The sequence below is a fragment of the Alligator mississippiensis genome, chromosome 10 (assembly GCF_030867095.1).
Source record: "Alligator mississippiensis isolate rAllMis1 chromosome 10, rAllMis1, whole genome shotgun sequence".
Taxonomy (NCBI): Eukaryota; Metazoa; Chordata; order Crocodylia; family Alligatoridae; genus Alligator; species Alligator mississippiensis.
The window spans coordinates 52,427,228-52,441,576 of NC_081833.1; the positions used below are offsets into that span (position 1 = coordinate 52,427,228).

At 48.0% G+C, this 14,349-nt stretch overlaps 1 protein-coding gene across 3 annotated transcripts in view; it reads left to right on the forward strand.

The window, feature by feature from the left end:
• The first annotated feature begins 4,972 nt into the window (after positions 1 to 4,972).
• Positions 4,973 to 14,349, forward strand: part of LOC102562739 (nuclear receptor coactivator 5) — a 76,917-nt gene continuing 67,540 nt past the window's right edge. The window contains exons 1-2 of one of the 3 annotated variants that reach the window (XM_059713799.1): positions 4,973 to 5,184; positions 7,375 to 7,441. In XM_059713799.1, coding sequence (XP_059569782.1) covers positions 5,022 to 5,184; positions 7,375 to 7,441 — 230 coding nt within the window. In that variant the 5' untranslated portion in view covers positions 4,973 to 5,021. The remainder of the gene's footprint in view (positions 5,185 to 7,374; positions 7,442 to 14,349) is intronic. The other 2 variants (XM_059713800.1, XM_006273205.4) reach the window with 2 other exon arrangements.

The window sequence follows — 14,349 nt, forward strand, 5'->3', positions numbered from 1 at the left end:
ACCTCAGAGTTTGCATCAAAGAAGATGCAAAATTGCAAAGTACCACTAGGTAATTGTTCCAGCCCCACAGAGAGTCTCTCATTGCTCACAGAATTGGCAAGAAGAAAGAGAAGTGGTATGGCTTGATTTTGGAGATTGCCTTTCTTCTTGAGCATGTCTACATGCTGCCCTACAGCAACGTAGCAACATGCTACATCGCCATGTGATGTACAGGTCTACATATGATCACCATCTATGTTACTGTAGTGGCACACTCCCTGGTTATAAGGAACCAAAAGGAAGTACTAAAGCACAACGCTGTAGCAGCGTCTCTGTATGGGGACATGTAGATATGCCCTTTGCATTCTTTAACTGAAAGGGATCTTAGGTCTGCACTCTTTCTAATGAGACATCAAGGAATGATGCTTTGGGATTTTTAACTAGTAAATGCTATGTGGACACTTCTCCTTTGTAAATCCAAATAGGTCCCTTCAAACCAAATCCTAGAATAGGGACTCTTGTCACAAGAAGGGAGGAACATGTGACTTATAATGGGAAGACAGCTCCTGGGTTAATGGGTACAGTTTCATTCTATCACTACAATATCAACCATATCATACAATTCCTTTCTAAACTCATACCTTTAAAACTGAAGTCAGTTTCTAGGCTTCTGTTGGATGCTACAAAGTTTTACACCTAATTTTCAGCCTAAATTTGTTCATGGCCGGTTTAAACCTGTCTTTTCTTAAGCCAGCATTGTCCTTTAACTCAAATGTGTGGTTCTTCTCTCTCTCTAGGATGCAAGTTCTTGGTAGTTTTTACATTTTTTACTTTGTAACCCTTCTGCTGAGCACCTGTCAGCAGCAACAAGGGCTGAGTCCAATTCTGGGGTACTAAATATATTTCACCTTGGCTTAAATCCCTACCCAGACTACCTGGGAAACATGAATCACTTGGGTGTCCAATAAAACCAACAAACCTTCCCTCGCAAGCAGTGTAAACACAAAATTCAAATTTATTACAAAGAATAAAGAAAAATCAAAAGTAAACACTAACTATAATTGTAAAACACTATAAACTACAAAACAAAGTCTATAGGTGGCACCATCTTGAGGAGGCTTTACCCATACCCAGGCAGTCGGGGACTTGGGGTTTCCTAATTGGTAGTTCTGGGGGCCTGCACTCCTACACCTGTCCTTTATCAATGGGCTGGAGAGGGGGACCCACACTGGAGAGTCCAATGAGCTGCACCATGGGTCTATTGCACCACAGGGAGCTGCTAGAGAGCATAGGTCTTTCTGCATTGCAAAGGGCCCCTCACTGTTCCCTGCAAAGCTGTAGCTCTGATCTCCACTTCCACATAGTGGCTTTGTTTTTATCAACATATCGCACCCCAAAGTTTCTAGTCCTAATCTCAGCTCTGCTGGGGCAAGAAGCTGCAAGAGAACTCAAAGAAAAGCCAGCAAAAGAGCCTGAACTGCAACCAGCACCAGCCATGATGATTAGTCAGGACACAGAGCTACGTGTGCCAGGTGCAAAACGTGCCAGGCCCCAAGCCAGACCCAGACATGCATCAAATGTACAGAGGGGCTCAACAATACAGCTATGCTGAGATACAACAGCTGTAAAACAACAGAAGGGGGACTCAGGTCTGTCCTGCAGCAGGGCCTGAACATACAATGAAAAAGCGCCAGGCCTGTTTGGCCTGGACATGTAGTCTCAGCTGCACTGCTGTGCTGAGACCAACAACTATGAAACAATACAAGGGGGGCCAAGCTGATCTTGGCTTGGGCTTAAACTACAACTAGCACCCAACCACACTGCTTGCTTGGGGCATAAACTGCAAAGGGGACAAAGGAAGGCCCAGGCCTATTTCACTGGGCGTGGATTGGGTGGCAAAAAGCCGGCCAGGCCTATACAGCACTGAGGTTGGGGTTCAGCCCCACACAAGTGGGCTGAAATGCAACAGCTGTGAACAGCAAAAAGAGCCCGGGCTTACGGCTGCAACCTAGACATCAAGTCTCAGCTATCCCATTGTGTTGAGACACAAAATCCCCAACACAGGAGCTAGTATCGACCAGGACCCAGTTCCTGGTCAGTCTGTACTGGGGAATAAATACACTTACACTCGTGGCATCATCCTACTCAAGGCCTGCATGGCCAAAACTGCCAGCAAGACGCACAGCTGGGGTTCAGTGCACAGCTATGCTGAACCCAAAAGAAGTTCTAACAGCAGCTGAAACCTCCCAGGCTCTCAGCTCTGGCTCAGAGCATGTCAACAAAACTGCCAGGCTCTAACCTTGGCTAGTTTGCTGCAGGGATTGATGCCCCCCAGCATCATCCCACTCAAAACCCAGAAAAAAACAAAGAGGAAAAGAACAGGTAGAAAACAGCAGTCTCAAGCCCTAAGATAGACTTTCTCTCCCTGAACCTGAGGCTTTCCCTTCTCATAGCTTCAGTTTGTTTCTCCAGTGAAGAAGTGGGGGAGAACCCCCCTCCATGGAAAGCAGGCTTTCTGGCTCCCAATTCAGCTTTCAGCAGCCCCAGGAGCAGAAACAGACCACCTGATTTAAGGGCCAGATGGCCTGACCCTTAAATCACTTTTCTGACATCTGGTCCCAACCAGAAACAGCATCATTTGACACTACTAATGCAGACCAATCAATTCAAAGGTAGTCATTGCACCTGAAGATGTAGCCAGTCACCAACCCGGTTGCGTGGGTGCCTTGGAGGGACTCTTACGACAATGAGGGGAGAGGAGGTCATCTTCCAGTCCTCAGAAAGGCACAGTATAAAACACAAACAAGATTCACAGCAATATGAAACTAGAACACACTTTCCTACATACAACCCTAAGTGTGTGGGGATGTTACAACTTAAATCCCAAACCTCTTCCACCTGAAAGAGTCTGTCAGATCCAGCAGGTGTCCACAGGATGTGCTGTCCAAACCGAATCTACAGAATGCTGGTTGCTTAACTCTTTTTTTTCTTTTTGAAATTTGTTAGCGTTCCAAGCCAAATCAGCCAAATCAATTCCAAATCCATGAGTCAGTCAAGAACCATAAGTGGCCCTACTACCAGCAAACATCCTCCATCCCACCTGGGGCTTCAGATATTTCTAAATCCTTGGGCAGGCATCCTAGTGTAGGTCTAAGCCCGGAGGCTTGGGGCTTGGAGGCCCCTGACTTTTGCTTGCACTTAGCCATAAGCAGGGCTATCCCTGCAGGGGCATGTAAATTGGTGCGACCGCCCCAGGCCCCATGCTTTGGGCAGCCCTGCAGACCCAGGCAGAGTGGCCACAGCGACTCTACACTGCTGCTGCTGGCTTTGCAGCCGGCCACTCACAACCCCCTTCCCCCACTGATGCCAGTGGGGGTGGCAACTTCTTCAGGGCTGGGGTGCACAGGATCAAGGCAGGGCTGGGGCCCTGCATAGGCTGATTTGCCCTGGGCCCTGCACCTTGCTTGGGTTGGCTCTGGCCATACAGCCCCAGGAGCAAGCTAGGGAGAAGTCTCACATTTCCATAAAGTGAGCATAAAGCCAAGATCTCACTGGAAGTGAAAGTGGGAGAATTTAATTTTTATCTAATTTGTATCTGAGGCCAAATTAGCCAAAACTAATTCCATATCCAAGAGTCCAGAACCGTAAGTGGCCCTACTACTGGCAAGCATCCTCTACCTGCACCGGGGGCTTCAGATGTTTCCAAAACCTTTGGTGGGCATCCTACTTGCAGGCCCAAGCCTAGAGGCTTGGGGTTCAGATGCCCCTGAGTTTTGCTTGCCCTCAGCCATAAGGCGCTCGGAGCAAGCTAGGGAGGAGACTCCCCTTTCCGCGAACTGGGATTAAAGCCACTGCACCTCGGCCGGTCCCGAACCGCACCAGAAGGGCAGTTCTCCTGCAACGCGGTTCGGGAAAACTGCCTTCTTGGACACAGATACACGGTATTTCCCCTGCCAGGTTGAGAAGCCACCACACTTGATCTGAGCCATCAAGAGGCCGAGAAGCGAAAGAGGGAGATTAACTAGACATTACCTCCGTGGGTACCACCCTGTGCCAGGACAGCATTTTAACCCCGGGTGCAACTAGGAAAACCGCCTGGGTGCTCACCGCGTTTCCCCTGCCGGTGACTTGCTTACAGATAAGAGGCCTCCTGATTTAAAAAGCGCTGTCCAACGCGAAAGCCGGCCTGAAGAGGAACCTACCCATCAAAGGAGTCAATTAAACCCCTTAGACTCAGTAAAAAGCCCCTGTCCTCCACGGGCAGAGATGTGGCGGCAGGGTGGGCCCCGCGCCCCGCGCCCCGCACCTCCCCTTGATCGGGGCTGAGGAAAACATTCCGAGGCAGCCCCTGCCCCGGAGGCAGAGCCCAGCCTGCCCGGGGCCCGGATCATCCTGATCAAAGCGGGCGATCCGCTCGAGCCCAGCTCGGCCCCGCGGAGGAGCCGCTTGAGCCCGCACGGACGGACGGACAGACCGGCCGGCGCCGGGCGCGGGGCTCAGGGCGGCGGCGGCGCGGGGCGGAAATCGCGCGGCAGCGGGAGGCGCGGAGGGGCCCGCCCTGGGTGCAGCGCCGCCGGCCGCCGGGGGAGGCGCTGTGGGCGAGGCCGGGCCGTGCAGTGCGGCCGCTCCGAGGGCGGAGCCTGCCTTCCTCCACAGCTGCCGCCGCCGCCGCCCCCGCCCCCGCCGCCGCTTTGTGTGCGCTGCGCCGAGCGGGGCGGGCGCCGCCAGGCTGCGGAGCGTGAGTGCGGGCCGCGGGGCGGGAGGGGCAGCCGGCCGGGTCTGCTGGGGGGCTGAGCGCCGGGCCGCGGGCGGGGGCTGAGCGGCTGCCGCTGCCTCTCGCAGCCGGGCCGGGCTGGGCCGGGCGCGGCGTGGCGTGGCGTCCCCGCTTCTCGGCGCCTGGGGGCTCCGCTCCGAGCTCTTGGGCTGCGCGGAGCCCCCCCTTGGCTGAGGGACGCCCCTGGCTGCCGTCAGACTCGGGGGCGGCGGGTCTCGAGGTCCCTGCAGGGTGCGGGCAGGCTCCCGAGACCAACCCAGAGATCCTCATGGGTGAAAGCCCCAGGGAAGATGCGCTTGTGTCCTCCCCAAACCGAGGAAAGCCCCGAGCGCTCGTTTTCCAAGGGCCGCTGGAGTCGAGAAGGGTGGAGCCCCTGGCTCTGGTGCCGGGCAGCGATTCTAAGCTGGGGGCACCGCGCGGCGTTGGCACTGGTAGGCGCTTCATAAGATCGCCCCAGAGGTTTCAAACAGGAGTCCGCAGTGTTAAAAACTTTCTGCTCCGCTGTGGTCTTTGCAGCAGAGGAATTGCTCAAGTGTTGTTTCTGTCCTCAAAAAATGAATGAACTGGCATTTCCAGAGGTTGTGACCCACCCACCGCCTCACTTGCTGGGATGATGCTCTAAACCGTTCGCTTTGTTTTGGTGTATCCATGTGTTGAATCCAGGCCAGAGTTTGGACGTACCCAGAGCAATCTCTGCGCTCTCTTGCTGCTGAAGTTACGACATGTAGTAAACCGGTACTGGATTTCAGTCTAGACCAGTCAAATTTGAGGCCGTTTGTAGATGTGCTCACCGTTCTTTGAACTGATTCGCATCATACAGTTCGAACCAAATTTCAGTTCAAATTCAGGGTTAGTAGATGATCACTGACCATCAGGGAGGTTTTTGTGCACTTCTGCAGTAGAGGCAGCAGGGGCTGGACACTGCCCACCCCTCCCAATCAGGGCCACAAAACTGCATTTGCTTGCTACACCTGGTGCTGGGCATAAGCAACAGCAAGCTGGAGATGCATATACATGTTAATTAATACAGTTTTAAACTGCCTAGTTTGGACTACCCTAGCCTGCATTAACTAATCTTCATTGAATGAAAATTAAAATTAATTCAGACTGGAGCCAATTTTAATTCGGACTACAGACCTCCACGTAGGTACAGTGACAGCTGTAGTCCAGGTTATATGTAGAAAAATGTAATATCTATAAATGGCCTTAATGACTGTCTTGAGTTTCCTAGTTAACAGATCTCTAGTCTGGATTTACTTCTCTTTAATTAACACCTAATGGATAATTAGTGTCAAACACATCAGGGAAAGAGTAGTGCTGTGCTTTTGCATAAGATTATACTTTGTGATGTATTCTGCAGTGGTAGTTGATGGATCATACTACCCACAAGTCAGGTACAGCAGGTGGGATAGTTATATGCAAGGAGAAAGAGAAGAGGTGGCCTGTTTATCTGCACTGAGCTGATACTCGGTTTCCCCTGAAATTACTGGGATGACTCAGATAACAGAACAAATAGCTATAAGCATCAAAGCTGCCTTTTCCTTTAGGTTAGGAATATATTGTATTTACCTGAATCCAAGTCAAAGTTGTTTGTTTTTCTTCCCCACATTTAACATGGGGGAAGGGGAAATGTCCTTCACCTTGGATTTGAGTGCAAGTGGTGGTGCAGGCAGCAGCTATGGCTCTGACTCTGGCCTTTACCTGGTAATAACTCTCTTTCCCTCCCATCTTCCACAAGATGATCATGGTCTGTATCCTGGAGAGGGTGCTTCAAAATGAGCAAGAGAGCGATCTCTGGAACTTGAAGAATAGAGCTAGTCAGCCAAGAATGAGAAGAGATAACTTAAATGACAGAGGAAGAGCTGCAGTCAGGAGGAGCCCTGAGTGGGCACTGAATGTTTTTCTGAAAGAACTTGCATGCCATTTGTAAATAGCAGATCCCATCAGCCAGAGGGTCCTTTTGGGATGCTTTGGGTCTGAACTTTTATATAATTTTTAAAACTGGCAGTCAGACAGGAATTGAGGGAGGGTGAGATTGGCAAACATGCTCAGTATTTGAGAGCACTAGAATTTGGAGAAATTTTAGGGGAAGCTGAATATGATTTATAGATACTAATCTTAATTTTCATTGACTAACTGATGCTTGTAGTGATCAAAGCAACATTTGATAGTGCCACTATAGCTTCATTCTTGCTTAGAATAAGATCTGACTGATATCTTTTAGATCCTATGCAACTGTGGATTATATGAGGCCCCATATTTCGCATATTTCTAAAAGACAGCTGTACAAGAAACAAGGAACTATAACTATATTTAGTTTGGACTAAACACTCAATTCAAAGCTTCAGTGACTTTTTTTAAAGAAGAAATGGGAAAAAAATACATTGTTTTGCTTGGGATAAAAAAAAAAAATGAATTGTAATAAGTGAAGCTGGTCCAACAATGTGAAGGGATTTATTTTAGGAATTATGAACAAACAGCATCACTGATCTCTGAAATAAGTGTTTTTAAAAATTGGCAATACAGCAATTCTTTTGAACTTACGTATGCTAGAGATGTTTTAAGAATGATCTCTCTTAACTCAGGAAAAGAAATTAATGCAATGTATTCCATTTTCCTAGGAATTAAAATGTCATCATGGGTCAAAGTTACCAGGGGTCAAGTTCAAAAGCCTGTTGTGGATAAAAGGTAAACTATACATAAACCTTTTGAAACAGAGACTTGTTGTTTATGGATACTTTTTGTACAATAAAGTTAGGATTATTTTCAAAAAGCTTAGCTGTGATAACTTCATTATTTTCAAATTCAGTACTTCAAATAATTGATTTTTTTTTTTTTTTTTTTTTAAACATGAATGAAATTAGAAACACTTGTATTGATTCTAGGTGGACATAGTTCAGTGAAGAAACAGTGAACTTTTTCATTATTGCCTCAATCCTGCAAAGACTGAATTGTGCCAACTTCATGTACAGTGAATCATTCCATTGACAATGATGGAATTGCTTAGTGTGTAAATTTGTGCGTGGGCTTAAGATTTAAGCCTTGGTTTAACATAATTTAATGATAACTTACTCCTGTAAATGCAACTGCGAGATATTGAATTTTCACTTAATAGAATCAACCACATGTTATAATCTAAGCCAGATGCTAAAAACATTCTACATTGTACATTTCCCACCATTTATAGGTATCATGTTTTATAGAGTCAGCGCCTTGCCATAAGCAAAATCTTAAGCAATCACCTTTGCATATAAGCTGTTTTTTCTATCAGTTAATAGAATCAGTTTGTAAAATACAGTGAAATACTGAATTGTACAGAGGACTTTGCATGGGCTTTCTGCTTTGCTAACTAGCGGTGCACCAATAAAGAATTTTTGGACCAATACTGATGGCCAATTATTAATGAACCATATCCACCAATACCAATCCAGTTATTGATATGCATCCTGGCAGCTTGCAGAGCAGCATCCAGCTGGTAAGCCTGTTGCAGGAGGAGGGAAGGGGTGTGGCGGGGGGCAGATCAAGGCCCCATGGCGAAGGGAGGGAGAGGGGCTGGGGTAGGTGCTCCTCAGTCATGGTGGGGCATGGGACAGAGCCATGAACAGATCGTTGGGGGGAGGGTGGTGGCTCCCACCGCTGCATGCACCCCCAGGGGAGGCATGGGGGGCATGTGCCCCCTAGAACCGTGCATGGGCAAGGGTGGGCTGCCTCTGCAAGCTGCAGCCTGAGGCAGCACCAGGCTCTTCCCGGCGGGTGGTTTGGGCCTAGGCTGTGCTTGAGGCAGGCAGTGGTGGTGCTGGGAAGGGGAGCCATGGTGTGGGCTACGTTGAATTTTGGGGTGGCTGCAGCTCACCCTGTAGTCCCCCTCCTAGCGCCACTGTCCCCACCCGCCCCAAGCACAGCCCTAGCCCAGCCCCCCTGTTGGGACGAGCTCAGCACTGCCACTGACTACAGAACGCAGCAGCAGCCCACCCTCGCCAGTGCACAAATCTGGGGGCGGGGTGACTCCCCTGGGGGTGCACGTAGTGGCAAGAGCCATCCCCTTCCCCCCCCACACATCCCCAAGACAAGCCACTCATGGCCTGCCCTGGCTGGGCAGCACCTGCCCCTGTTCCAGCCTCACTCCCTTCCTTACTGTAGGGGCCTTGATCTGCCTTCCCTCCTCACTACCCTTCCTCCACCCTTTTCCAACAGCAGACTTACCAGCCAGATGCTGCTCTCCACGCTGCCGGACTGACCGCATGCATACTGCGGCTGTGTACGTGCATGCAGCATTTATTGGTGACATCAGCCAAAAAAAGCCGATTGCTGATTAATGTCAGTTATCGGTGCCAATCCGATATAGACCAATGTGTTGGTGCACCTCTATTGCTAACTTTATTCTGCTCTTGCTTATTAGAATCACCAGGTATGAGATTTAAAAAGTATTTTACCCAATACGATGTTAGTAACCAGCACGTACTATAGCTGAGCATTTAAAATATAATCATATATGTTTCGTCTATCTTAATGAAACAAGATTTAAGCTGTATATTGCTTTCAGTTAATACATTTTATATTTGCAGCAATGTATTGAAAACAGCGTTGTAGCTAATATCGAAAACAGTTTGAACCCTTTGCTGAAGTTAATGTTGTATGTACTGTTGTCAATGTCATACTGATAATCTACGAATCATGGTATCGAGTTGTTTCAAGTAATGATGTCTGACCCTGTTCAAAAGTCCATCTACTCAGGGCTCTGAATAGTAAAAGGTGCTTAAAACTCAGTAATGGAATGCTGCTTGAACAGTACCTTATTTTCAGTCAATTCTAACGTATACAGATTAAATTCATCTTATGCAAAAGGCTCATAAAGCTTTTATACAGTGTACTTTTGTTTAAGTCTGTAGCCTTAGGACTAAAGAAGAACTGAAGCCTGCACTTCCTCAAGTTCGTGTGAGCAATCATTTAATACTGGTTCAGCCTGCACTATGTTTTTTACACCTCATTAAGGCTTGTTACTTTTTTCAAAGTTTCTATGCCTTTGTTAGTAGCCTTGAAATTGACTGTTCCTAGGAAGATGGGGAGGGTGTTTTAGAAGCCTTGACATTCACAGGTCTTAATCATTTATACAATTAGGTTAGAGTACAGTTAGGTTACAAAATAGTGATGTTGAAAGAAGATGCATGTTTAAGCTGTTTAACTGGAACAAATATTAGTTATTTACATATGAATGCAAACATTGTGTTATACAGTTAAGCCCATTGGCTGCTTACAGACATAACCCCCCCCCCCCCCCCCAAAAAAAAACCCCCAACAACAAACAACAAAACAAAACGGTGCTTTACTTTAAACTCTGCATACCCCTGTGCTGAGCCCAGCACATGCCCAGACCAGGCATCACATTAGTTGGACTCAGCTCACCCAATGCCTGTATAAATCAGGTGCTTCAGCAAGGCTTTTTGGCACTTTTATCTATTAGCTGATTCAATCAGCTAATAGATAAAAGTGCCGCCCCCCCCCCCCCCACCTGCTGAAGTGCCTTTTTTGGTGCTTTTATCTAATACCTGATTGTGAACCAGCTTTAGATAAAAACACCAAAAAGTCTTGCTGAAGCACCTGATCTATACAGATGCTGTGGAGATGGGTTGAGCTAATGCAATGCCTCTTCTGGGCAGGGGCGACGCATAGGGGGTGCATGCGGGTGTACATGCACCCTCTGCAAAAAAGCGCTGTCAACACTGTCAGCATTGCCTACGAGTGGTTGCCGCTTGTCACTCTACTGCCAGAACCGTCGGCAGCATCTGCAGGAAGTCCATGGTTGCTCCTGGCTGCTGCCGACGTGGCCAGCAGCACCTGCAGGTGGTTGTCGACCTATGGCCAGCGCTTTCCACAACCCGCCTCCCCCACTGCTGACCGTGCTGGTGGCATCTGCAGGAGCTCACTGCTGCTGCGTTCCGGCCACCACCAGTTGCAGCCATGCCTTCCAGCTGCCGGGGGCACACTCCGTTCATGCTTCTGGGCATGCATTGGGCTTGGTGCAGTGGTGCATGGAGTTTCAAGTAAAAGTGCTTTCCACACACACACACACACACACACACTTCTGTCATCACCCTTAATGTGCTTATCTAAGTGTAAATGGCTAGGCAGTTACTAAACTCCTAGTTGATATGCATAGACCTTGTAGTGGTCCTTTGTACAGATAGATTTTAGCCTTATGCCCTAATTATGCAGTTTTCAATTTACGTATAGACTATTATGCCTAATCAGAAATGCACTGAAATGAATGCAGTTATTAAGGCTGTGCAAAATTAAAGCAGCCATTTCGTTTCGGAGGTATTTTGGCCTGTTTTGGTACCTGAAACACTGAATCTGAAATGAAACAAAAAGCTCTGAAACATTTCCAAAACATTTCAGATGGTTTTGTTTTGGAGATGTTTCAGAGGCATCCCCGGGAAGAGTCCGGCACGGCCCCGCAGCCCTCCTTTTAAAGTGCCGGGAGGCTGGGTGGAGGATGGGGCCAGGCAGGGCAGCTCTGGGGGCTTCTCCTGCATCTCCTCCTGCTGGAGCAGAGGCAGACACAGCCAGAGGAGGCGTGGGAGAAACCCAGCCAGAGGAGAAGCCCCCATGGCTGCTTTGCCTCACCCCATCCCCTGCCTGGCTCCAGCCTCCCGCCATTTAAAAAAAATAAAAAGTCCTGCACTCACCGGCTGCAGCAGTGGCAATCAGAGCCTTTGAGGGTTTGTGGCAGAGCCCTCCCGCACCATGGGGGGCAGCAGGGATGTGCCCCCTACCCCCGCCTGGCACCCATGTGGCAGCTGCCTCATGGCACAGGTGAAGCAGAGCTTGGCAGGGCACTGTGCACTGTCTGGGAACTGGGGCTGCTGGGGCTGAGCGGTGCCCAGCTCCAGCTGACAGGTGGAGCTGCCCCAGCTCCCAGACACCGCACAGCGCCTTGCTGAGCTGCTCTGCACCTGCACCATGGGGCAGCCGCTGTGCTGGTGCCAGACTGGCGGAGGAGGGGAGGGGGGAGTAGTGATTCCTGCTACCCCATACTATGTGGGGGGGGGGGGCTCTGCCTCAGAGACCCCGATCGCTGCTGCTGCAGCCAGTAAGCACAGGACTTAAAAAAAAAAAAAAAAAAATAGTGCTGGGCTGGGGCTGGGCAGGGGAGCCATGGGGGCTTCTCCTGCAGCTTCCCCAACCCCGGGGAGAGACAGGCACAGCCTCAGGAGAATCTGCAGCCGCCCAGCTGTGCCTGCCTCTCCCAGCCGAATCCAAATCTCCTAATCGGTGCCAAAACAGCATTGAAACTCCGAAACAGATTTGGCCGAATCAAAATAGAACAGTGATCCAAAACACTGAAACAAAACACTGTCCTCCGAAATGGCCAAATCCAAAACCGAAACAAAACATAGCCGTTTCGCACAATCCTAGTGACTATCTAGGATTTATAGTTTACTTCCATAGTGCTGGTGAAAAGCTTTTTCCAGATATATCAAGGATTAAGTTTAAGGTCTGTAAGAAATTTGAAAACCAAACTAAACCACTTCTTGTTTTTCATTTGGAAACCATCATTCTGGAAAGCAGTATCTTTTTATACTTGCGTAACTCAAAAATAAAATGCATCATTGAGCTGAGATTAAGCATGAAAAATCTCATCCACAAGAATAAGTTTGACATTCTAGTGGAAGATCAGTTTATAATTCAATGAACTTTGGCATATTTTTCAATAAATATTTGGTACACATTTCAAAGAAGTAGGCACAAAAGTTCAGAGTTAAATGGAAAACTGTGAAAGTAGTAAGTACTAAAGCTATATTAAGCATTGATCCCTTCAGGAGCTTTACTTTAAGCACTATGAAGAAAAATTTATAGCTCACTTCTATATTTATAGTTTCCTTAAAAGGGAATTACCATGGCTAACACTAGCCAATGTCTTCAAAGGTTTTGGCTTCTCTGTATTTCTGTCTTATCTGTATGTATAGCAAGGAAGGTTAGGGGAGGGAGAAGTCTATAAGATCACTAACTGTTCAATATACCATGTTTCATCTAATCTAAGATGACTGAATTTAAGACTACTCCCCAGTAATTAGGTTCTATATATGGAAAATTTATACATTTGTTAGTTGGATTCTGTACCTGGAAAATTCTGTCAGAGGGTTGTTTTCAGTTCACCCTCCTCCCAACCCCCTGCTACAGCAGGAAAAGAAGCGATAGAGGAAGTCAGATGGCCCTTTGCCCTCTGCCCCCACCCCCCTTACTGTCAGACACTGCTTGGACTCTGTTCCCTGTCTGGACCATGGCATGTTGAAATATAGCTACTGTTGGCCACACAGCAGCACTGACACTGCTGATTGGCTGGGTAGGGGATGGAGTTCCATGTGCTCTGTGCGCAGGAGGGAATCCAGCCAGAGCCGGAGCCATGTTGTGCCTGACAGTCAAGTGGGACAGCAGGGAGCAGAGGGGTGGGCAGAAGCTGTAGAGGGCAACTGAGGCAGGGGGGAGGGAGGGCCAAGTGACTATTGTGGGTCTGACTCTGGCCCTGAGCCCAGTTTGGGGCCAGAGTCAGAGCCACAGCAGCAAGCTCTACCACCCCCTCCCCGGGTTTGTATGCAAGTCTAAGATGATGGGCTTTTTTCTCCATGCTTAATGAGAGGTGGGGAACCTCGTCTTGGATCCAAGTAGATACAGTATATGGTCTGGAGTGTGATATGCAATAAAGAGAGAGCTTTGTAGAATAAAATGGAAATCTGGATTATCTTTATGCAGTACCTGTTGAACAAACTTACTGAGGTTCACATCGTAACAGAGCAGCTGGAGCCATTATCATTCATCAAGAGCACCAAGGTTTAAAAATCTATGGGCACGTATACATGTGACAGACCTCTGCTCCAACGCATGCTAATTAGCATGCTCCAGCAGTTGCCGGCTGTGCTCTGGCTGTACTCCAGCTCCGGCTGTGCTCCAGCGTGCTAACTAGCATGCTCCAGCAGCCTCCGTGTCGCATGTATTCAGCGTCCCCACATTTCAGAATGGTGGTGGGAATGATTTGACTAAAGCTCATCGAACGAGCTTTAGTTAAACTGTCCCCACCACCATTTTGAACCACAGGATGCTGAATACATGTGAGGCTGTGCGCGCTTTAATTAGAGCAGCTTTCAGAGCCACTCTAACTAAAGCACCCCCCAGAGCATGCATATAGACACCCTGTCTGCTTGTTCACAAGTAGGAAGGTTTTTCTGTGTGTGAATTCAAATCCATCCATCTTCCTTTTTTTTTTCTTTCCTTTTTAAACAAACCAGCAATGTTGTGAGCATGACTCACTGAACAATATTGCAGTGGTCTTTCCTGAGTCTGCAGATGACTCCAATTTATCATAGGTTAGTCTGACAGCAGTGTAAAAATTAGAAGAATAGTTGCTTCCATTGATATTATTTAGAACCCTGTCAGCAGCAGTGAAATAGTTGGGAATATTGACTTTGCTTTGTTGGTTCTTAGGAAAGACCAACAACATATATCAACATTAAAATTGTTTCACAAAATTGAAATCTGGGAAAAGATTAAATAATAGGGACATTTCCTCTCTTCCTTACCTTTGTACCTAAAAGCTAGTG